The sequence below is a fragment of the Bombina bombina genome, chromosome 1, assembly GCF_027579735.1.
Source record: "Bombina bombina isolate aBomBom1 chromosome 1, aBomBom1.pri, whole genome shotgun sequence".
NCBI lineage: Eukaryota > Metazoa > Chordata > Amphibia > Anura > Bombinatoridae > Bombina > Bombina bombina.
This window is the reverse complement of record NC_069499.1, coordinates 12163800-12188773: the sequence shown is the minus strand read 5'-3', so window position 1 is coordinate 12188773 and position 24974 is coordinate 12163800. Positions and strand designations below refer to the sequence as shown.

General features: G+C 40.2%; 1 protein-coding gene across 1 annotated transcript in view; it reads right to left on the bottom strand.

Annotated features, from left to right (window-relative positions):
• Positions 1-24974, bottom strand: part of RPS6KL1 (ribosomal protein S6 kinase like 1) — a 159185-nt gene that overhangs the window by 46964 nt on the left and 87247 nt on the right. The window contains exons 2-4 of the mRNA XM_053697167.1: positions 20310-20515; positions 18247-18371; positions 18086-18178 (exon numbers count right to left, since the gene is read on the bottom strand). Of these exons, the coding sequence (XP_053553142.1) occupies positions 18086-18178; positions 18247-18371; positions 20310-20508 (417 nt within the window). The 5' untranslated portion in view covers positions 20509-20515. The remainder of the gene's footprint in view (positions 1-18085; positions 18179-18246; positions 18372-20309; positions 20516-24974) is intronic.

The following is a 24974-nucleotide window of genomic DNA, read 5'->3' as shown; positions in this document are numbered from 1 at the left end:
GAGTCCTGGGCTGGGCGGCATCTCGAGTGGGCCTTGACCCAAGGGTCATTGCTCCTCACTCATTCAGGGTTGGAGCGGCTACCACCGCCGTGGAATTAGGCTGGTCTGCAGACCGCATTAGAGCACTGAGGAAATGGAGGTCTAAGAGGTACCTGTTGTATGTTCGGCCCCTTTAACTGTGTGATTGACTGTTTTCTTTTGCTATGTTCCCTGGTTAACTCTTGTTTCTTTTCAGGGCTAAGGGACGGTCCATTGAGAGTGTGGATCACGGGTCACTCCTACATCCATTGGGCAGAGCTGCGAGCGATCACGAGGCCTGATGGGCGTCAGCTGGGGTTCCCCTCATCTAGAGTCACCATTAGATGGTTGGGGCGTAGGGGTCTGACTTGGCAGGCTCTGCCTGAGTTACTGCATGGGGCGTTGCACAGGTGGGAGAAACCCCACGTTCTGATCATTCACGCCGGGGGGAATGATATGGGGCTCTTACCGTGTAAGCAGCTGAGTGCAGTGATTCAGTCTGATCTGCGCACTTTTCAGATGTGGGTCCCCCATGCAAAATTAGGGTGGTCCACCATCATCCCCAGAATTGAGTGGAGACATATGCAGTCCCACAGGGATTAATAGGGAGGTTAGGATCTTCTTAGGACAGTTAGGAGGGTTTGTTGTGGAACATGGGAACATCACAAGGGCTGAGAGGAGCCTCTACAGGAGGGACGGGGTGCACCACTCTGAGAGGGGCATTGACCTCTTCCTATGTAATTTGAGGCGTGCTATTTTGTTACACCTACGAGTGTGGCGGCAAGAGCTGTCCCTGTCGGGCTGTCTCTTGTGGGGGTTGGCCGCGCCCCGGTTTACCATCAGAAGTAGAGTGACGGCTGCACAGGGGAGGGTGGTCTCTGCAGGCGCGCGCCTGGGGGTCCCTCCCCCATTCTAAAGATGCCGAGAACTCCCTAAGCCTTCTGCATGCAGCTAAGCTCCGCTTGTGTAGGAATTCATGGGCGCGGCCCTTCTTCCTAGCAGGGGGTTGCTTACTCTCCTAGCTAGATTACCGCCACATGTTATAGCTGGCCTTGTTGCTTCCAGCCGGTTCTCTTGTTCTACAATAAACGTGACCCACGGGTCTTTTCCCACACTCTGTGTTTGTGTTTATTTATTTAAAGTTATAAATATATAAGTTATTATTATATAGTTATGGTTCAGTCAGTTCTATGACTCTTATGTTATTACAGCAAGCCAGGAGGATAGGGCATTTAATTAATTACTTATGTCACATACAATGTCACACACATATTGGTACATACACTGTCACATACAATTTCACACACATATAGGTACATACACTGTCACACACATATAGGTACATACACTGTCACATACAATGTTACACACATATTGGTACATACACTGTCGCATACAATGTCACACACATATAGGTACATACACTGTCACATATAATGTTACACACATATTGGTACATGCACTTACATACAATGTCACACACATATAGGTACATACACTGTCACATACAATGTCACACACATATTGGTACATACAATGTCACACACATATAGGTACATACACTGTCACATACAATGTCACACACATATTGGTACATACACTGTCACATAAAATGTCACACACATATTGGTACATACACTGTCGCATACAATGTCACACACATATTGGTGCATACACTGTCACATACAATGTCACACATATTGGTACATACACTGTCACATAAAATGTCACACACATATTGGTACATACACTGTCGCATACAATGTCACACACATATTGGTGCATACACTGTCACATACAATGTCACACATATTGGTACATACACTGTCACATAAAATGTCACACACATATTGGTACATACAATGTCACACACATATTGGTACATACACTGTCGCATACAATGTCACACACATATTGGTGCATACACTGTCACATACAATGTCACACATATTGGTACATACACTGTCACATAAAATGTCACACACATATTGGTACATACACTGTCGCATACAATGTCACACACATATTGGTGCATACACTGTCACATACAATGTCACACATATTGGTACATACACTGTCACACACATATTGGTACATACACTGTCGCATACAATGTCACACACATATTGGTGCATACACTGTCACATACAATGTCAAACACATATTGGTACATGTATTGTCATATACAATGTCACACATATTGGTACATACACTGTCACATACAATGTCACACACATATTGGTACATACACTGTCACATACAATGTCACATACAATGTCACACACACATAGGTACATACACTGTCACATACAATGTCACAGTGACAGTATATGTGCCTATATGTGTGTGACATTGTATGTATTAGTGCATGTACAGTGTATGTACCTATATATATATGTGTGACATTGCGTGTGACAGTGTATGTATCAATGTGACTATGTGTGTATGTGACAGTGTATGTGTCAATGTGACTATGTGTGTGTGACAGTGTATGTGTCAATGTGACTATGTGTGTATGTGATAGTGTATGTGTCAATGCGACTATGTGGTGTGTGACATTGTATGCAACAGTGCATGTATGTACCAATATGTGTGTGACATTGTAGGTAAAAATATGTGTGTGACAGTGTATGTACCAATATGTGTGTGACATTGTATGTGACAGTGTATGTACCAATATGTATGTGACATTGTATGTGACAGTGTATGTACCAATATGTGTGTGACATTGTATGCAACAGTGTATGTACCTATATGTGTGTGACATTGTATGCAACAGTGTATGTACCTATATGTGTGTGTGACAGTGTATGTGACACATACACTGTCACACACACATATAGTCACATTGACACATACACTGTCACACACACACACATTGATATATAGTGTCACGCACACATATACTGTCACACACATTTGCTGTCTCACACGCACACTGTCACATACACATATAGTCACATTAACACATAGTCACATTGACACATACACTGTCACACACACACATAGTCACATTAACACATAGTCACATTGACACATACACTGTCACACACACACATAGTCAATTGACACATACACTGTTACACATAGTCACATTGACACATACACTGTCACACACACATAGTCACAATGACACATACACATAGTCACATTGACACATACACTGTCACACACACAAACACATAGTCACAATGACACATACACATAGTCACATTGACACATACACTGTCTCACACACACACATAGTCACAATGACACATACACATAGTCACATTGACACATACACTGTCTCACACACACACATAGTCACATTGACACATACACTGTCACACACACACACATAGTCACATTGACACATACACTGTCACACACACACATAGTCACATTGACACATACACTGTCACACACACACACACACACTGTCACACATACACACATAGTCACATTGACACATACACTGTCACACACACACACATAGTAACATTGACACATACACTGTCACATACACACATAGTCACATTGACACACACATATTCACATTGACACATACACTGTCACACACAGTCACATTGACACATACACTGTCACACACACACATAGTCACATTGACACATACACTGTCACATACACACATAGTCACATTGACACATACACTGTCACACACACACATAGTCACATTGACACATACACTGTCACATACACACATAGTCACATTGACAAACACATAGTCACATTGACACATACACTGTCACACACAGTCACATTGACACATACACTGTCACACACACATAGTCACATTGACAGATACACTGTCACACACAGTCACATTGACACACACACACATAGTCACATTGACACATACACTATCACACACACATAGTCACATTGACAGATACACTGTCACACACAGTCACATTGACACACATACACATAGTCACATTGACACATACACTGTCACACACATACGCTGTCTCACACACACACTGTCACACACACACATAGAGCCAGATTACAAGTGGTGCGCTAATAATAGCGGGTGACGTGATAAGCAATATTGTTGGATTGCGATAACATTGGTAGCGCAACTTGATATGACAAGGGTCAGGGTGGCAATCATTTTTAATGAATATTGCGACTGCACTAAATAGTGCTAATAGAGCAAAAGACAAAATTGCAATAGAATATTTAGCGTGACTTGAGACCTGAAGTAAAGTGTAAGGGTTAAAAAAAAATCACAAAACACATCAAAAACATATTGAATTGAGGAGCATATTTATCATTTTTCAAGGGGCATATTTATCATTTGAGCGAGCGGACATGATACGAAGTAACGTATCATGTCCGCTACACATCGATAAATGCTAACAGCATACGCTGTCGGCATTTATCATGGCACCAGCAGTTCTTGGGAACTGCTGGTGCAATGCCGCCCCCTGCAAATTTGCAGCCAATCGGCCGCTAGCAGGGGGTGTCAATCAACCCGATCGTATATCTGAACCTTTTCTCAAGCCTTATTGCATGGCCGGAATCTACTAAGTATTTGTGCTCTTAATTGGCACTTATTATCTTTAATATCCTATTTGTGAATATATTCTCTAAGTCTCAATGTTGCCTTTTGACCGCAGCTTATAATTATCTCCACCTGCTGAATCTCTCTCCTTTCCGGAACCTGACCTGCTACTGGGAACTCTCACAGTTCATTGAACTGCTACGCAGGATTACAAACTACCAATATTCTTACTCTCAGAACCTCACTGCTGATTCACCACGCACATTCATCTGGAACTGTTAATCGTGTAACAGTAACATTCGTTGTTCCTCTGAACCGCAAGTATTGTATCTACAAAGCCGCTACTGAGTTGCTGTTGTATTTACCACAGACTGTGTTATATGCTTATGTTCTCTGTGATTTGTTATATGAACGCTGAGTCTTTACTTACCTCTCTCACTGGGCGTCAGTTTGGCCTATTGCTTGATACTTTGCAGATGCTAACAGATATACAGCTGCCATATACTTACCATCTGATATTAAACTATAACCATGTTTACTACTATAAGTTTACATTGGATAATATAGTTTAAGCATAGCAGTGACTAATACTTATAACTCTTATAAATCTGCTTTAATGTTATACTACCAGATTTATTACCATTTTATCTGGCAATATCTATTGCAGCAACAAAACGTATATATCAACCAAATATATTTTAGTAAATCCTAACATAATAATCAGGCCTATATTATTCTGAAAACTGAGTGAAATGGATCCAAACGAAATTCAATCAGAAAATTGATTATTTAGCACGTGGCTTAACTGAAGTACAAGCTGAGAATTCAGTATTAAAGGGCATGTTAAAAGATGTAATGACTCACAAGCAAACAGAAGCACCTGAGCCAAACATAAACCTGCCTACCCCTTTTTCTGTTAAACGTACAGAATTTAGGGAATTCAAAAATGCTTGCAATTGAAACCACATACTTATTGCACAGAAAAAAATAAAGTTTTTCTCACTGGATAATCCAGAGCCTGGGCTATTAGAGTCTATGAGGCCTATTTATCAAGCCATCAACCGCAAATACACTGGAATTCCATAGTGTAATTGTGGTGAGCTTGATTTGCCTCATTTATCAAAGCCTACAGACCGGCAAAAGTTGAAATCTGTGATGTATAGCGCTGCAGAATCTGTTGGCGCTCTACAAATAACCGATAATAATAATAATAATAATAATGTAACATACGATCCACCGGTCTCAGTCCGACACAGATCGATGCTTACGTCATTACAAATGTTCCGAATGCAAATTCAGCACTATCTGACTACTTTTGCCAGTTATCAAATATCTACCAGGTACGCTCGCCACTATTCCGGCCCAGCGTACCTGCTTTTCAATCCGCCGCCCTGGAGGCGGCGGATGCCATAGGAATCAATGGGTGTCTGAAAGCCGCCCCCTACGTCTCCGCCACCTACATTATACTTATTACCCCTAATCTGCCGCCCCCTACATCGCCGCCACCTACATTATACTTAACCCCTAATCTGCCACCCCCTACTTCACCACCACCTACATTATACTTATTACTCCTAATCTGCCGCCCCCTACATTATACTTATTACCCCTAATCTGCCGACCCCTACATCACCGCCACCTACATTATACTTATTCACCCCAAATCTGCCGCCCCCTACATCGCCGCCACCTACATTATACTTATTAACCCCTAATCTGCCGCCCCGACACCGCAGCCACCTACATAAAAGTATTAACCCATATCCCACCGCTCCCGGAGCCCACTGCAACTAAATAAAGTTATTAACCCCTAAACCCCTGGCCTCCCACATCAGTACCACTTACTAAACCTATTAACCCCTAAACCGCCAGCCCCCCACGTAGCCATAAACTAAATTAGCCTATTAACCCCTAAACCTAACAACCCTAACTGTACATTAAAATTACATCATCCCTATCTTATAATACATTTAAACTTACCTTTAGAATTAAATTAAACTATATTAAACTAATAATTAACCTACCCTAAATATTATACTAAAATTACAATAAACTATATTAAACTACTAATTAATCTACCCTAACTGTTATACTAAAATTACATTAAACTACAATTTAAATTAACTATATTATATAGTTAAAAACCTAACCCTACTCAAATAAAAAATTACAAAGTTACAAAAAACTAACAACTAAGTTACACAAAATAACAAACACTAAGTTACACAAAATAACAAACACTAAGTTACAAAAAAATAAACACTAAGTTACACAAAATAAAAAATAAATTATCAAATATTTAAACTAATTACACCTAATCTAAGAGCCCTATGAAAATAAAAAAGCCCCCCCAAAATAGAAAAAAAAACCCTAGCCTACAATAAACTACCAATGGCCCTTAAAAGGGCCTTTTGCGGGGCATTGCCCCAAAGAAATCAGCTCTTTTACCTGTAAATAAAAATACAAATACCCCCCCAACAGTAAAACCCCCCACCCACACAACCAACCCCTTAAATAAAAACCTAATCTAAAAAACCTAAGCTCCCCATTGAACTGAAAAGGACATTTGGCTGGGCATTGCCCTTAAAAGGGCATTTAGCTCTTTTTCCTTGCCCAAAGTTCCTAATCTAAAATTAAAACCCACCCAATAAACCCTTAAAAAAACCTAACACTAACCCCCGAAGATCCACTTACAGTTTTTGAAGCCCCGACATCCATCCTCAACGAAGCGGCAGAAGTCCTCAGCAAAGCCGGCAGAAGTCTTGATCCAAGCGGGCCGAAGTCTTCATCCAAGCCGGCAGAAGTCTTCATCCAGAGGGCATCTTCTATCTTTATCCATCCGGTGCGGAGCAAGTCCATCTTTAAGACATCCGGCCCGTAGCATCCTCTTCAACCGACGTCTTCTTCAACAATGAAGTTTCCTTTAAATGACGTCATCCAAGATGGCGTCCCTTAGAGTCCAATTGGCTGATAGAATCAGCCAATCGGAATTAAGTTTGAAAAAATACTATTGGCTGTTGCAATCAGCCAATAGGATTGAGCTTTCATCCTATTGGCTGATCCAATCAGCCAATAGGATTGAGCTCGCATTCTATTGACTGATTGGAATAGCCAATAGAATGTGAGCTCAATCCTATTGGATGATTGGATCAGCCAATAGGATGAAAGCTCAATCTCAATTTTTTCAACCTTAATTCCGATTGGCTGATAGAATTCTATCGCCCAATCGGAATCTAAGGGACGCCATCTTGGATGACGTCATTTAAATGAACCTTCATTGTTGAAGAAGACGTCGATTGAAGAGGATGCTCCGCGCCGGATGTCTTGAAGATGGAGCCGCTCCGTGCCGGATGGATGAAGATAGAAGATGCCGTCTGGATGAAGACTTCTGCCGGATTGGATGAAGACTTCGGCCCGCTTGGATGAAGACTTCTGACGGCTTCGATGAGGACTTCTGCCGCTTCGTTGAGGATGGATGTCGGGTCTTCAAAAACTGTAAGTGGATCTTCGGGGGTTAGTGTTAGGTTTTTTTAAGGGTTTATTGGGTGGGTTTTAATTTTAGATTAGGGACTTTGGGCAAGGAAAAAGAGTGAAATGCCCTTTTAAGGGCAATACCCTTCCAAATACCCTTTTCAGGGCAATGGGGAGTTTAGGTTTTTTTAGATTAGGTTTTTATTTGGGGGGTTGGTTGTGTGGGTAGTGGGTTTTACTGTTGGGGGGGTATTTGTATTTTTATTTACAGGTAAAAGAGCTGATTTCTTTGGGGCAATGCCCGCAAAATACCCTTTTAAGGGCCATTGGTAGTTTATTGTAGGCTAGGGTTTTTTTATTTTGGGGGTGCTTTTTTATTTTCATAGGGCTCTTAGATTAGGTGTAATTAGTTTAAATATTTGATCATTTATTTTTTATTTTGTGTAACTTAGTGTTTATTTTTTTTGTAACTTAGTGTTTGTTATTTTGTGTAACTTAGTGTTTGTTATTTTGTGTAACTTAGTTGTTAGTTTTTTGTAACTTTGTAATTTTTAATAGTAGATTTAAATTATTTGAGTAGGGTTATACTATATAATATATTTAATTTAATTTGTAGTTTAATGTAATTTTAGTATAACAGTTAGGGTAGCTTAATTAGTAGTTTAATATAGTTTATTGTAATTTTAGTATAACAGTTAGGGTAGATTAAATTAATAGTTTAATATAGTATAATGTAATTTTAGTATAATAGTTAGGGTAGGTTAATTATTAGTTTAATATAGTTTAATTTAATTCTAAAGGTAAGTTTAAATTTATTATAAGATAGGGATGATGTAATTTTAATGTACAGTTAGCTGGTTGTTAGGTTTAGGGGTTAATAGGTTAATTTAGTTTATGGCGATGTGGGGGGCTGGCGGTTTTGGGGTTAATAGGTTTAGTAAGTGGTAATTATGTGGGAGGCCAGGGGTTTAGGGGTTAATATATTTATTTAGTTGTGGTGGGCTCCGGAAGCGGAGGGATAGGGGTTAATACATTTAGTTAGCAGCGGAATAGGGGTTAATAACTTTTTTTTTTTTTTTTTTAATATCTTTTTATTGAGAAACATAAGATATCAATACAGATACATGTATATTAGCAAGAAACATAAGCTATATAAAATACAGTATATTGATGATTGTCTATCAAGTAAAGCGCCAAAACAATTGCAGTACATATTTGAATAGGAGTAACAGAGTGGGATTGCAATCTGTATATAAAATTGTGAGTGGAGAATTATATGAATCCCATTTTAGGCATAGGATATGACAGTTTCTCTTTTTTTTTAACTTAATAACAACACACAAACAAAACACACAAGAAACCGAAAACAAAAACAAAAATGTAAAAATGTAGTCCCCCAGGGAGTGGGCATTTTCTATCAGAGTTGGGTATAAGTGGCCCTCTTTGCAAGTCAACTTTTCTGGAAGGCGTAGATGAGTACATGCCATATCTAATAGTCAGTGACAATTTGTAAGAATATCGTTCTCAAATTCAGCATACAAATGATTGACGTTAGGATATGTTCCATTTTATTACAACATTTTTAAGTTATAGACTACAGATTATAGACTAAGAAAAGAAGGTGGTGTAGGGTAAATGGAAACTTGTCCAGTGTATTATGCTATACTGTACTACTGGAGGACTGTGTTAACAACGGTGATGTGGGAAATTGAGCAGAATCATCCCATAGCAGCAAGTGCCCAATAAATAACAATATATTGCTATAAATTGATATTGGTAGAGCCTATCACAGGACGTAGAGATAAATCGAATCGACATATAATTAAAATGAAACCGGCAGAGTTGCTTTGGAGAAGTAGCATTATTATGAGAAAGCAGGCAGGTTAATCTCCCTCAGTTTAGGGAAGATCTTAATAAGAGTAGATGACAATAATGATGAAGAGCGTGATGACCATGTATCCTTCAATCCTTTGTAGTGCAAGTAATTTAATTCAGTTACATGAATATAAAACAGAGGTTTACTATAGCAAGTAGTACACTTAATAATCTTTCCCTTTTTTTCTTTTCTAAAGATCCATTAGAGGTTTATACATGCCATATAAAACGAAATCTATCGTGTTTGATAAGGAGTTGTTCCAATCTTTAGGTGTTTACAGCCTTAGCCTTTTCTAAATATGTTATCAGGGGTTAGTGCAGGATTATATGAGGTATACAGTCAGACTGTCACAAACATAGCGTGTCACATATCTAACATAATATATAGCTCACCCACTCAAGAAGAGAAAGAGGAACAATTAGGTATCTAGTTGCGATATGTTTCACCGGTACTTGTGGCTTTATATCCCCCCTTTTTTTTTTTCCTTTTATTCATTCACCACTGTCCGTGAGGGGCAAACCCTAAATAAAACGCTAAGAAAACACAAACAAAAAGAAGGCAAGTAACATAGCACTAAGCATATTTGTCAGTGAAGAACATCTAGCAGGTCCATATATGCTGTACACAAAGTCTTAATCAGTTCAGAAAAAGTTCAGATAAAAATAGATAAGAACCTTTCATAAGTAAGAAGCTATTCAAGTATATTATGGACAATGCTCAAACGGTTCCATTTTGTGTAACTGTGACCCAGCATCCGCTGAGTAAGTCCAGATAGGATAATCATCCTATTCCCATACGTGTTAGAGACAGATAATGGTGCTTCAGAGGAACAGCATATGTTCCTGTTGAACAGTTGTTGAGCAAACCCCACACACACATATCTTGCGGTTCTCGCCTTGTATGTTCCTTGTTCCTATTGAGAAGTCTGACATCTCCCGAGTTGTTGGCTAACCGTGTAGGTGTGCTTTTTATTCGGTAAGCAGGATAGATATACCGGGTTTCAGGTATAGTATTGGACTTATACTGGGAGTACACTGGCTCTTCCTGAGTTATGGCGGTACCAGTAGTATAGACGTGAGCGACTTCTCCTTTAAGAGTCGGCTGAGAAACTATGTCAGGAGCTGTATTGAATATCGGGTGGGCCAGCATAGATGTCAATGAGCCTTTCTCTGATCTTACAATTTGCTCCCTGGCAGGTGTCGGCAGGCTCATGCAGGAGGGAGTTGCTCCGGTCATCTTTGTAACCGCCTTTTCTGGGGATTCTGAGTCTCCGTCCACCCCTGGGTATGCTGTTGAGCTGTGTGCTGTATCCTGAGGGGTAGGGTTGGGGTAGGGGTAGGGGTAGGGTTGGAGAAGTGTTTAGTGACAGGGTATAAATAAAGCAGGGAAAAAGCCGAATAGTAGCGAGATCGATGACTGTTAGTTAACAACAGTTTGATGCTCATCGCCCCGGTGCGCAGCTTTTTATATAAATATGGAGAGCATATTCAGGTCCGCGGCCACGATGTTAGGCGATGTCAGGCGAACGTAATCGTGCCGTTGAATGCAACACTGTTGACGGCTTGATAAGTAGGCCTCTATGAGTCTAGTGATTTTATTTTGGAATCTTTAGAGAATTTCTTCTCTGCAATGTCGAGTTTATATGAGGATACAAATAAACAGATTAATGCAGAAACAAAACTGCGATCTTTAAAACAAGGTAAGAGAACAGTGGAAGAGTATGTAACTGATTTCCAGATGTGGGCAAGTGATTCACTATGGAATCAGATATCTTTAAGAAATCAGTTTCGACTTGGACTCTCAGAAATTTTAAAAGATGAGATTTCACGTATAGAGAGGCCAGAGACACTTGAAGGGTTAATTCGCCAAAGTATTACTTTAGACAGACGTTTGAGAGAATGAAGGGCAGAGAAATGTAGTTCTGATTTAAACACAAAACGCATATACCCTCTAACCACAAACACAGATAAACTTTCCACAAACCACACTCCTATGGAGATAGGCTCAATTAAAGGGCCACTTTCCCAAGAAGAAAGGGCACGACGTAGATTGGCAAACTTGTGCCTATATTGTGGAAATAAAGACCATCTAGTTTCTGCCTGCCCATCTCTTGCAAGACAGAAAAAGGGTAAGGAAAAGTTTATTAACAGTGTAAACCCCACTAAACTACAAACTCACTTATCTATACCATTTACATTACAGTGGGATCAACAACTTATTCAGACTGAAGCCATAATAGACTCTGGAGCATGCGGATTGTTCATAAATTCTGAATTTGTTAAAACAACAAATATACCTACTGTCCAAAACAAACACCAATTTTTGTAAAATTTATTGACGAAACTTTCATACAAAAGGGGCCCATAACAAATCACACCATACCTATGTTATTGTCAACAACTGAAGGACACAGAGTACAGAACATTATTCCCATATCTAATCATACTATTATTCTAGGGTTTCCCTGGTTACAAAAACACAACCTACAGATTGACTGGACATACTGTAAAACATTGTTTCAATCTGATTACTGTCAAAAAACTTGTTTCCCACATGTATCACTATCCAGTCTTGAGGTTGTTGTACCAAAGGTGTATCAGGATCTTTCTGACGTATTTGATTTGAAAGAAGCAGAAACTTTACCTCCTCACAGGTCATTTGATTGCCCAATTGACGTCATCCCTGGGTCACAAATACCCCATGGTAAAATGTACCCTTTATCTCAAAATGAATTAACTCATTTACGTCAATATCTTAACGAGAACCTAAAAAGAGGTTTTATATCATCTTCTACTTCTCCAGCTGCAGCCGGTATATTTTTTGTAAAGAACAAAGATGATACCTTAAGACCCATTATAGATTATAGAGCCCTCAATGCTGTCACCATTAAAAACCGTTACTCTTTACCACTTATACCCAAGTTACTTGAATGACTAACAAATGCTACCATTTACACCAAATTAGATTTAAAGGGGGCTTACAACTTAATACATATTAAAAAAGGTGACGAATGGAAAACAGCATTTCGTACTAGATATGGTCTCTACCAGTATAATGTAATGCCATTTGGGCTATGTAATGCCCCAGCCACATTTCAACACTTCATAAATGAAATATTCAGAGATTTGACTGATTTATGCGTAATTATATATCTAGACGATATTCTCATATATTCTAAAAATCTCCAGGAACATGAAAAACATGTACGTTGGGTGCTTACACGCTTACGAGAACATAAATTATTCACAAAAATACAGAAGTTTAAATTTCATGTAAATAAAATAAAGTTCTTGGGTTACATCATATCACCTAACCACATCCAAATGGACCCAGAAAAGATAGCTATAATTACAAATTGGTCTCAACCCACGACTGTGAAAGCTCTACAGAGGTTTTTGGGGGTTCTCCAATTTTTATAGAAAGTTTATCTCCAATTTCTCAACAATAACAAAACCATTAACCAAGCTCACTAAAAAGCATCAAAACAATTTATGGACAGATGAAGCACAACAAGCTTTTGACTTTTTAAAAAAAAGTTTTACCACTGCCCCCATTCTAACACTCCCAAATCATAAAGCTCAATTTGTTTTAGAAGTTGACGCATCAAACTCAGGAATTGGAGCTGTTTTGTCACAACATAATGAACAAACATCCAAACTTGATATATACAGATCATAAATATCTAGAATATTTGAAAACGTATAAAACTTTGTCATCACGACAAGTGAAATGGGCCCTGTTCATGGATAGATTTAATTTTCGCATCACTTATAGACCTGGTACCCAAAATTGTAAGGCAGATGACCTATCCAGAATACATGAGTTCACCCCTCCTAAAGATTCTCTAACTCAAATAATTCTGCCAGAAAAATTCTTTGCAAACCTTACCTCTTTAGAAAAATAGATTTTGGAAACACTGGAATCTAACCCAGAAGTTCCAGAGAACTGTGAACTAGAACCAAACTCTGGGTTGTAATTATCATAAAGGTAAAATGTACATACCAACAAAACTCAGAGAAACCATTAATTCTCATTTTCATGATAACCTCATGGATGGACACCATGGTGTTAAAAAGACCATAGATTTGATCAGAAGGTACTTTTGGTGGCCACAAATGAACACTTCCATATATAAATATGACACTACCTGTGAGGTCTGCGCCAGAAATAAAATGGATCATAGAAAACCCATTGGATATTTAACTTCCATCTCAATCCCTGATATACCTTGATCAACAATCTCCATGGATTTCATAGTTAAGGTACCAAAGTCACAACAACATGACACAATTTTATTAGTGGTAGATCAACTCACTAAACTAGCTCACTTTATTCCATTAAAAGGTTTACCTACAGCTAAAACAACAGCAACTGTTTTCATAGACTCTATAGTTAAACTACATGGACTTCCTACAACTATAATCACTGACCGGGGTACACAATTCACCTCATCTTTCTGGAAATTGCTTTGTAAAATACTAAAGATTGACTCTAGGCTATCCACATCATTCCATCCACAAACCAATGGTTTGACTGAAAGGATAAACCAAATATTAGAACAGTACTTAAGATGTTACGTAACTCATCTTCTAAATGATTGGTTATTATTATTATCAGTGGCAGAGTTCTCATACAATAACTCTATATACTCCTCATAAAAAATGACACCTTTCTTTGCTACTTATGGATATCATCCATCAACTATAACAATAAGCAACACTACTGTCAATTCTCCAGCAGCCATCACTTACTCCACATCCTTGCAAGATCGTTTATAAATCCTAAAAACACATCTTTCAGAAGCCAAGACAAGACAAAAATACTATTATGATTCACATCATAGACCAAGTCTGGAATACCAGATTGGAGATTTAGTTTGGCTATCCACCAAACACCTGAAATTACAAACACCTTGTAAAAAGTTATCTAATCAGTTAATCGGACCCTTCCCTGTCAAAAGAATCATAAACTCTAATGCGATAACTCTCAAGCTGCCAGACCATTACAGGATACATCCAACTTTTCACGTATCACTTCTCAAGACTTACTCCTCAGGAAATCATTTTGCCAGAGATGTTTTACCTCCTCCTCCAATCAATCTTCAAGATCATGAGGAATTCGAAAGTAGAAAATATTCTTGATTCACGTATAAGACACAGAAAGGTTGAATATTTAATTCAATAGAAGGGTTATGGTCCTGAAGATAATTCTTGGCAGGTTGGATCGGATATTCATGCACCACGATTGATTGCTAACTTCCATCGAAAATATCCCTTGAAGCCGCGACCTGATTCCCCAGAGGTAAATCCTTGTCATATCCCTTTAAGTCAGACTCCACCTTCTTGCATCACAACACTATTTCAGGCAACACCTAACACCTATCATTGCCTGATTATTGAAGTTTATGACACTGCTGTGGATCTCTGCACCTATTCTCAAGCCTTATTGCTTGGCCAGAATCTACTAAGTATTTGTGCTCTTAATTGGCACTTATTATCTTTAATATCCTATTTGTGAATATATTCTCTAAGTCTCAATGTTGCCTTTTGACCGCAGCTTATAATTATCTCCACCTACTGAATCTCTCTCCTTTCTGGAACCTGACCTGCTACTGGGAACTCTCACAGTTCATTGAACTGCTACGCAGGATTACAAACTACCAATATTCTTACTCTCAGAACCTCACTGCTGATTCACCATGCACACCTACTCATCTGGAACTGTTAATCGTGTAACAGTAACATTCGTTGTTCCTCTGAACCGCAAGTATTGTATCCACAAAGCCGCTACTGAGTTGCTGTGTTCTATGCTTACGTTCTCTGTGATTTGTTATATGAACGCTGAGTCTTTACTTACCTCTCTCACTGGGCGTCAGTTTGGCCTATTGCTTGATACTTTGCAGATGCTAACAGATATACAGCTGCCATATACTTACCATCTGATATTAAACTATAACCATGTTTACTACTATAAGTTTACATTGGATAATATAGTTTAAGCATTGCAGTCACTAATACTTATAACTCTTATAAATCTGCTTTAATGTTATACTACCAGATTTATTACCATTTTATCTGGCAATATCTATTAACACAACCTAACACAACCATGCCACGTTCAAAGTCATTTAAATCCCCTTTCTTCCCCATTCTGATGCTCGGTTTGAACGTCAGCAAGTCGTCTTCACCACGATTTGTGTTACCAAGCAATTGAACAGGTGTACCTAATAAAGTGGCCGGTGAGTGTATATATATATATATATATATATATATATATATATATATATTAGTGTGTGTATTTATATGTATTTATATGTGTAAATATGTAAAATATGTATGTGCATACATACATACATATAAACACATATATACACATGTTCACACACACACACACACATATATATATACTGTATATATGTATATATATATATATATATATATATATATATATATATATGACATACAGCTAAAAAAGGAAGGATTGAACATATATCTAAGTCAATCAAAGCGGGACACCGGCTGCACAAAGTTAATCAAAAGCTTTTATTACCATAAAGCTCAAACAGTTCAAACAGGCCGTCTACCCTCCACCCTATTCCTAAAAATGTGCAACTAAAACCTAGTGAATTACATAAATATTAGAACAGGCCGGCCGGCTTGCAAGTCAAATTGCAACAATTACAATATTTATCAGCTATGATGTTTGAAACCGTAAAAATATGAACATTTTCTCATATGTTAACTTCCATATAGTCCATATAATTTTTCACGGGGCCCCAAAATTGCAGTTGTACTAATTATTAAGGATAATTCAAACGTCCAGGCACATTAGTGTCAAAAACACGCTCTGGTCTGTGTAATTCCTTCAGATATCTGTACAATGTGGCAACATCATTACTGCTGTATTATATCATTCCGTGCATATGACTGGCTCCATAATCAACTGAAATCTCTTAGATAGACAACGCGCAATGTACCATGGCAGGACAGACCAGGCTGTCACCCGCAAGACTTCCAAGCCTTATCAAGAAATAAATTCAGCTGTACCTGCTTCCCAGTCGGATCAATCTGAAAAATTCTTTGTTTTTTTCTCTCGGCCTCTTCACTTGCTTACCGCCATGTACACTTCAGCGTTGCTATTCGGATTCAAATTTCGCTGGCTTGTTCTCAGCTGTTCACCTCCTGTGCATGCTCAATCATGACGCGTTTCTCCCCTCCCACATAGGGCTGAGTGTCGGGGCCTCATCAGATGTATTGGTTGAGGGGTGTGTATCAGACTTTATACTACCATTGGCTCGAAAGTCCACCCCTTAAACAGCATTCGCTTGCATAACAGCTGTGGCTTTCCAGCCAAGCCCAACTCCCTGTTTCTAGGGAGTTTTTGACACTAATGTGCCTGGACTTTTGAATTATCCTTAATAATTAGTACAACTGCAATTTTGGGGCCCCGTGAAAAATTATATGGACTATATGGAAGTTAACATATGAGAAAATGTTCATATTTTTACGGTTTCAAACATCATAGCTGATAAATATTGTAATTGTTGCAATTTGACTTGCAAGCCGGCCGGCCTGTTCTAATATTTATGTAATTCACTAGGTTTTAGTTGCACATTTTTAGGAATAGGGTGGAGGGTAGACGGCCTGTTTGAACTGTTTGAGCTTTATGGTAATAAAAGCTTTTGATTAACTTTGTGCAGCCTGTGTCCCGCTTTGATTGACTTAGATATATGTTCAATCCTTCCTTTTTTAGCTGTATTTCATATTATTTGGGACAGCTAGCACAGTTTAAAAGCATTGGAATTTTGAGCTAATTGTGCACCACCACACATTTTTATATTTTTTTGCTAATGTATATATATATATATATATACACACACAAATACATACATATACACACATATATATAATATATATTTACATAAAAATATGTTATACAATATGAATTGTACTGTTCTCCCCTATAGAAGTCTGTTATGTGAGGTATTTAGCGCTATCAGAAAAGCAGATGTTAGCGCACACTCTGGAGCAATAAGTAATATGAGCGGGAAGGATTATGCTCTAGAGATCTTAAGGCACCCTACCGCTTGCTTTTATGCGCTTCACTTGTAATCTGGCACATAGTGGGTACCATTCACTAAGCGCCATTGCTAGTATCACCAGTCCATATGCAATTCTATAAAAGAGATTCGCTTTCATCCATGACTTAACCTTGTCTATGATTTCCAGCACCTGACATCGCTTCAGGTTTTCTACGCTTGAGCTCAGCACTCTGATTGGTCGAAATCGCAGGCTGCTGTAACCCTAAGAAAACAGCATCATGAATGTAAATATAAAATCAGGTGAGAGATTATGGTGTGTGCTGGACTTACCTCTGCTGCACCACTAACATTTCCCAGAGGCCTTTGCAGATGACAATTAAATATTTCCTCAGCACGTTTCAAGTACTGCGAGATTTTTCTTTTTACTGCATCACGCCGTTCCCTGCTTGGGTCAACTACAGTATAAGAGGAGAGAAAGTGTGCAGGGGTCAGGTCATGTTTACGTAGAATAAAGGAGGGTGTGAAAGAATTGTATAAATGTGTCTAATGCTCTGTAAATAAAGATGATAAAACAATCAGACAACAGGGAGAGTAGTGAGAAGAGTGTGAAAGAAACAAACTAAAAGAGTAGAGTGCCCTGATAAAAAAAACAAAAAGACCATTTTGCAGTGGGGAAACGAAGGGGCAAATAAGGGAAGTGAGAAAACGAAGAGGAGAAATGACCAGTAGCAGAAAATGGGCACAGTCTAAAAGAGAGGGTGGGCACGTGATAGAATGCAGTACCAGTAGGGGAGAGATGACCAGTATGGGCACAGTCTAAGAGAGAGGGTGGGCACGGGATAGGGTGCAGTACCAGTAGGGGAGAGGTGACCAGTAGTAGAGGATGGGCATAGTCTAAAAGAGAGGGTGAGCACGGGATAGGGTGCAGTACCAGTAGGGGAGAAGTGACCAGTAGCAGAGGATGGGCACAGTCTAAGAGACGGGGGGGGCATGGGATAGGGTGCAGTACCAGTAGGGGAGAGATGACCAGTAGGGGAGAGATGACCAGTAGCAGGGGATGGACACAGTCTAAGAGAGAGGATGGGCACGGGATAGGGTGCAGTACCAGTAGGGGAGAGATGACCAGTAGCAAAGGATGGGCATGGGATAGGGTACAGTATAAGTAGGGGAAAGGTGACCAGTAGCAGAGGATGGGCACAGTCTAAGAGAGAGAGTGGGCACGTGGTAGGGTGCAGTACCAGTAGGGGAGAGATGACCAGTAGCAGAGGGTGGGCACAGTCTTAGAGAGACGCTGGGCACGGGATAGGGCGCAGTACCAGTAGGGGAGAGGTGACCAGTAGCAGAGAATGGGCACAGTCTAAGAGATAGGGTGGGCATGGGATAGGGTGCAGTACCAGTAGGGAAGAGATGACCAGTAGCAGTGGATGGGCACAGTCTAAAAGAGATGCTGGGCATGGGATAGGGTGCAGTGTCAGTAGGGGGGAGATGACCAGTACCAGAGGATGCGCACGGGACAAGGTGCAGTACCAGTAGGGGAGAGATGACCAGTAGCAGAGGATGGGCACAGTCTAAGAGAGAGGGTGGGCATGTGATAGGGTGCAGTACCAGTAGGGGAGAGATGACCAGTAGCAGAGGATGGGCACAGTCTAAGAGAGAGGGTGGGCACGTGATAGGATGCAGTACCAGTAGGAGAGAGATGACCCGTAGCAGAGGATGGGCACAGTCTAAGAGAGAGGGTGGGCACATCATAGGGTGCAGTACCAGTAGGGGAGAGATGACCAGTAGCAGAGGATGGGCATGGGATAGGGTGCAGTACCTGTAGGGGAGAGATGACCAGTAGCAGGGGATGGGCACAGTCTAAGAGAGAGGATGGGCACGGGATAGGGTGCAGTACCAGTAGGGGAGAGATGACCAGTAGCAAAGGATGGGCACTGGATAGGGTGAAGCATCAGTAGGGGAGAGATGACCAGTAGCAGAGGATGGACATGGGATATGGTGCAGTATAAGTAGGTGAAAGGTGACCAGTAGCAGAGGATGGGCACAGTCTAAGAGAGAGGGTGGGCACGTGATAGGGTGCAGTACCAGTAGGGGAGAGATGACCAGTAGCAGAGGATAGGTACAGTCTTAGAGAGAGGGTGGGCACGGGATAGGGTGCAGTACCAGTAGGGGAGGTGAAACAAGGTGAATAAATGGGAATAAATAAACCATTGATACAAAATAATTATACAGACAGGAACATTGCCAGAAAAGAAGGGGGTGACACTTATTCTGTGCCGTATAAACGTGTCTAATGTTCTATAAATAAAGATGATAAAACAATGAGACTATAGGGACATGAGAGAGGGAGAGTGTGAGAAATGTCATCTATAAACCCATCCATGGTCACATGATACCTGTGATCCCGCTCAGTAGAAGTTCCACCCCGTACTTGTAGTGACTGAAGGCTGCTTCATATTCCTCATTAACATCTCTCTCCAGAGCCACATGAAGCTGTTTTGCAGCATCCACCAGGTAATCTCTTTTGGATGTGACCTTTGATACAGAATCAATATCCACTCGGTTCTGGCAGGACAGGTCTCCCTCACTGCTCATGGCCTGCCTGAAACCAGAGAAGAAGAGCAGGTCATGTGCTGGAGAGACAGTTACATGTGAGACAGGAAGTGTACAAACGTACACATGGCAGCAAAGGATGGAATGGATAGATAATGCACTAAGGAGAAGGGAGCACACATTGTAAACCCCTTCAAGCACTGCAGCCTGTCTGTCAGCCACATGCCCACATAACAACAGTCCCCTAATACTACCATTGTTTAGTCCACCACATACCCACATAACAGCAGACCCCTAACCCTGCAGCCCCTCTGTCAGCTACATGACCACAATACTGTGACTCCTAACCTTGAAACCTCACATCCACATTACAACAGACCCATAACCCTTCAGCTCCTCAGTCAGCCACATGCCCATTTCGTGACATCCATAGGCAAGCTCGGTTCCAGACATCCATATGGGTCACATTTCCTGCAAACTTGGTTCCAGACAACCGTATGTATCGCATCCCCTGCATTCTTGGTTCCAGACATCCATACGCATCCCAAGCTTGGTTTCAGAAATCTGTTTGTATTGCATCTCCTGCAAGCTTGGTAACGGACATTTATATACATCACATCTCCTGTAAGCTTGACTCCTGACATACATATACATTGCATCTCCTGCAAGCTTGATAACTGACATTCATATACATTGCATCTACTCCAAGCTAGGTTCCAGATATCCATAAGCATTGCATTTCCTGCAAGCTTGTTTTCTGACACTAAAATACATTGCATCTAATGCAAGTTTGGTTCCAGACATTCAAATACATTGCATCTCCTGTAAAGCTTGGTTCCTGACATTAATATACTGTACATCGCATCTAATGCAAGCTTGGTTCCTGCAATGTATATGAATGTCCGGAGCCAAGCTTGCAGGGGATGCATGTATATGAAGCATTAACCAGCCACTCATAATAGCTGGTTATTTAACGTGCGTCTGTACATTAAGTTAGCACTTGTGATTTAGCCCAATGTCAGAGCTAATGATAATGTGATGCACCTGTTAAACATATACAAAACCTATCATGGTTATTTCAGCAACATAATAAACACAGAGAGAAGCGACCTGCTCAATACCATTGTTAGCCTGTTCTATGGCGATTTACCACCTGGGTGCAGTTTCTTTTAGCCAAGTAATGCTTTTCACAGAGTAAAACTTTCCTGTAGTATATCAGTCTGATCCCGCCTATTACGGTCAGTCCAGCACCGAAATACCAGGCGATTCCTCTCTGAACAAGAAACACAGCAACAGTTTTGACCTTCATTGGGCCTCTTCAGTGAGGTGTAGCCATCTGTATTATGTTTATTACAGCTCCAGTATTTAAGCACCTTTTCAGAGGTGGCTTGTATTCATTCTTAAATCAGGGTACACAAGGACTTAAACAGGGGAAAGCAAGGTAGTGACAAGAACATCGGGATCCAGAACACTGGCAACATACGCCTTACACATGGAGGTGAGCGTCTTGCTGCGGTAATATGTACGCAGCTTAAAGGTGGATTTCTATTGATCCTGAATGCCATCGGTGCGGTAAGCCTTTTGCTTTATGTATCTTGGAAGATATTGATGTAAGTACTTACTATACCCTGTGATATCTGCATTAGTGGGACTCTTGGTTTGAGTTGTTTTCACTAGGGAACCGTCTATATATATATATATATATATATATATATATATATATATATATATATATATATATATATATATATATATATATATATATATATATATATATATATATATATATGGTGTAAATGCTGACAAAGTCTTTAAACGTTTTTTGGATTTTTGTCGATTTATATCTGTCAGTCTATCTCTCTGTTTATCTATTTATAGGGGCATGTCAGCTGGCTGCTATGCTCTTATTATTTATTGTATACTTATTATCTTAATGAACTCATGAAAAGTTACGTTGTAATACTATTGAGTGTCTCCTTAACATGTTGGGACTTTTCTTGTAGTCAAGAACAGTAGCAGATTAGGGGCATTCACATTAGTCACTGGTTTCCAAGAAATCTCTTCCATACCATAACCCTTCCATTTAATCAAATATTGTAGATGGACCAGCAGTAGACAAAGTAGCACATATTTCACAAGATAAAGCAAACTCACGAACATCCCCAATTTAGGCCACCAAAAGGTCTTCCTAATACCTCTATAACCAGCCAATGGTCGATCAAGATGGCGTTGCATAGGGGGGCGGAGCCTGGAGTGCCCAAGAATGGCCGCACAATTTGTCTGCTCTGACTCTGGTTGCACTATAAATGTCTTTAATTGCTACTTATTGATGAGATGAACCCTGCAAAGCTACTCAAGTATACCCTGGACTTTGGTCTAATAGCTGATGAAGCCGAATTTAATACAGGGTGTCACCTCTTTGACTTAGGACCGGAGCTTCATCTTGAACCTACATGAGCGGTGGCCATTTTAAAGACCTTGTGGATACAATATTTTCCAACTTCAACCAGGCTTCCAATTTATGAGGACTGTTACCATCACTAAGACCCCCCGGCGAGTACCCTTTGTGGGCCTGTCGTTAGGACGCAGTGTTACCTCACCAATCACTGCAGCACCACAACGCACAAGAGTGTGTACATCTGTATGATCTTATTCAGTGTGCTGACTTGCTGATCTATATAAAGTACCATCATGGACGCGGAGGGTGTCACTACCTTTTTTGAAGCACTGAGAAACCTTCTGTCAGATCACCATGCTGCCCTAGAGGAAACGTTAACTGCAACATTCAAACCTGGAGCTCTCAAAGTACCCCAACAACCTGCACCACCCGGACCTGTTCTGGTGACACATGTTAGCGGTAGCACTCTGGGGCCCCGGTGCTACGTACCTATCCTAGTGGATGAAAACAAGGCTTTCGCTATTCCTGGACCGGTAACTAGTGCTAGGATGATCGCAGAAGCTATTACCGACCGAGTAACCATAGGAGGCGCAACCTGTACGGGGATTAGCAGTACCGGCATAACAGAGGCCCAACCAATCTCTCTGCTTACCATGGAGAGAGCCCTTGCTGAGAGCTCAGTCCAGGGCCGGGAAGATAAGAGGCCAAGATCGCAGTTCACCTCAGTGACTAAGAGAGCCCCTGCAGAACGATTGCCCCGAGACTGTGGAGATTCATGTGTAAAATCTGGGGGACCCGTGATGACTTTATTAATCTGGAAAACCTCCTGTTGCACCGTTGTAAGGCTGGTAACTTGGAACATTACTCAGAGACACTACCTTATCGTTACTGCCTACGTAAGGCTCAGGCTATGGGCTACACGGCGAGTATCTAGAAAAAATGACTCTGACAAAAAGACTCGCACTGGAATTGGTTAAGCTGGTGGGTTTAATTAGAATTACGTTCAACACTGTATTTACACCAATCCAGTTACGTTTGTAATTTTTTCTGATGTTATTTTCAGTGTTTATATTGTGTAGTATAGCTCGATTGTTTCAGTGATTTCCTATATTTGTGCTATTTCATTTATGATTGCATATATGCTATAGCCTCTTTACATAACTGCAATTTAGCATACAGGTGTATATTTTTCCACATAATCTAATTTTATTGGTATTGAGACCACCCTACAAAATTCAATTTAGCTGCTTACCTTTATACTAGCCCACTAATGTACTTGCCCTGCACAGTTTCACCCAGACAGGGCAGGATAGGGAAGTCTCTTATTATTATCCCACAGGTTGTATTCTTTTGTTTTTCTCCCCTAGCAGCTAACTAATGACAGTTTTCTATGCAGCTCAGTAGAAGTTTTTACCTAAATTGACCTCAAGTTATATGTTTGCTAAACGCCTATCTTATTGTTATTGTAAACTCATTGTGTGGTGCTGCATGACCTGCGGCCAGGGTGATGCACATATTTATATAACTAGCATTTATATTTAGTAGCACATAGGAAATAAATTTGGATCTGAATTGAGGTTGTTCATACAAGTAATTTCTTTGCTCGTTTTACCCCTGCCTGATTACTATATGACAAATCCTAAGACTGGCCCTTTTTCTAAGTAGGTCAGCACAGAAAATTTATAATATACAATAGTGTACGCTAGCATTATTTCACCTAGTTGGCACCAAATACTCTAAACTCGCCTTATCTCTCTAATCTTATCCACAGTTGTGTCATTAGCAGATTATTCTAGAGTGTTTATTGAAAAATTAGGTTTATCAGTTGAGATCCAAAAGTGGTCTCCTTTATTGGAATTAACCTCCTTCTCTTAGGCCTAGATTTGGAGTTCGGCGGTAGCCGTCAAAACCAGCGTTAGAGGCTCCTAACGCTGGTTTTGGCCGCCCGCTGGTATTTGGAGTCAGTGATTAAAGGGTCTAACGCTCACTTTTCAGCCGCGACTTTTCCATACCACAGATCCCCCTACGCCATTTGCGTATCCTATCTTTTCAATGGGATCTTTCTAACGCCGGTATTTAGAGTCGTTTCTGAAGTGAGCGTTAGAGCTCT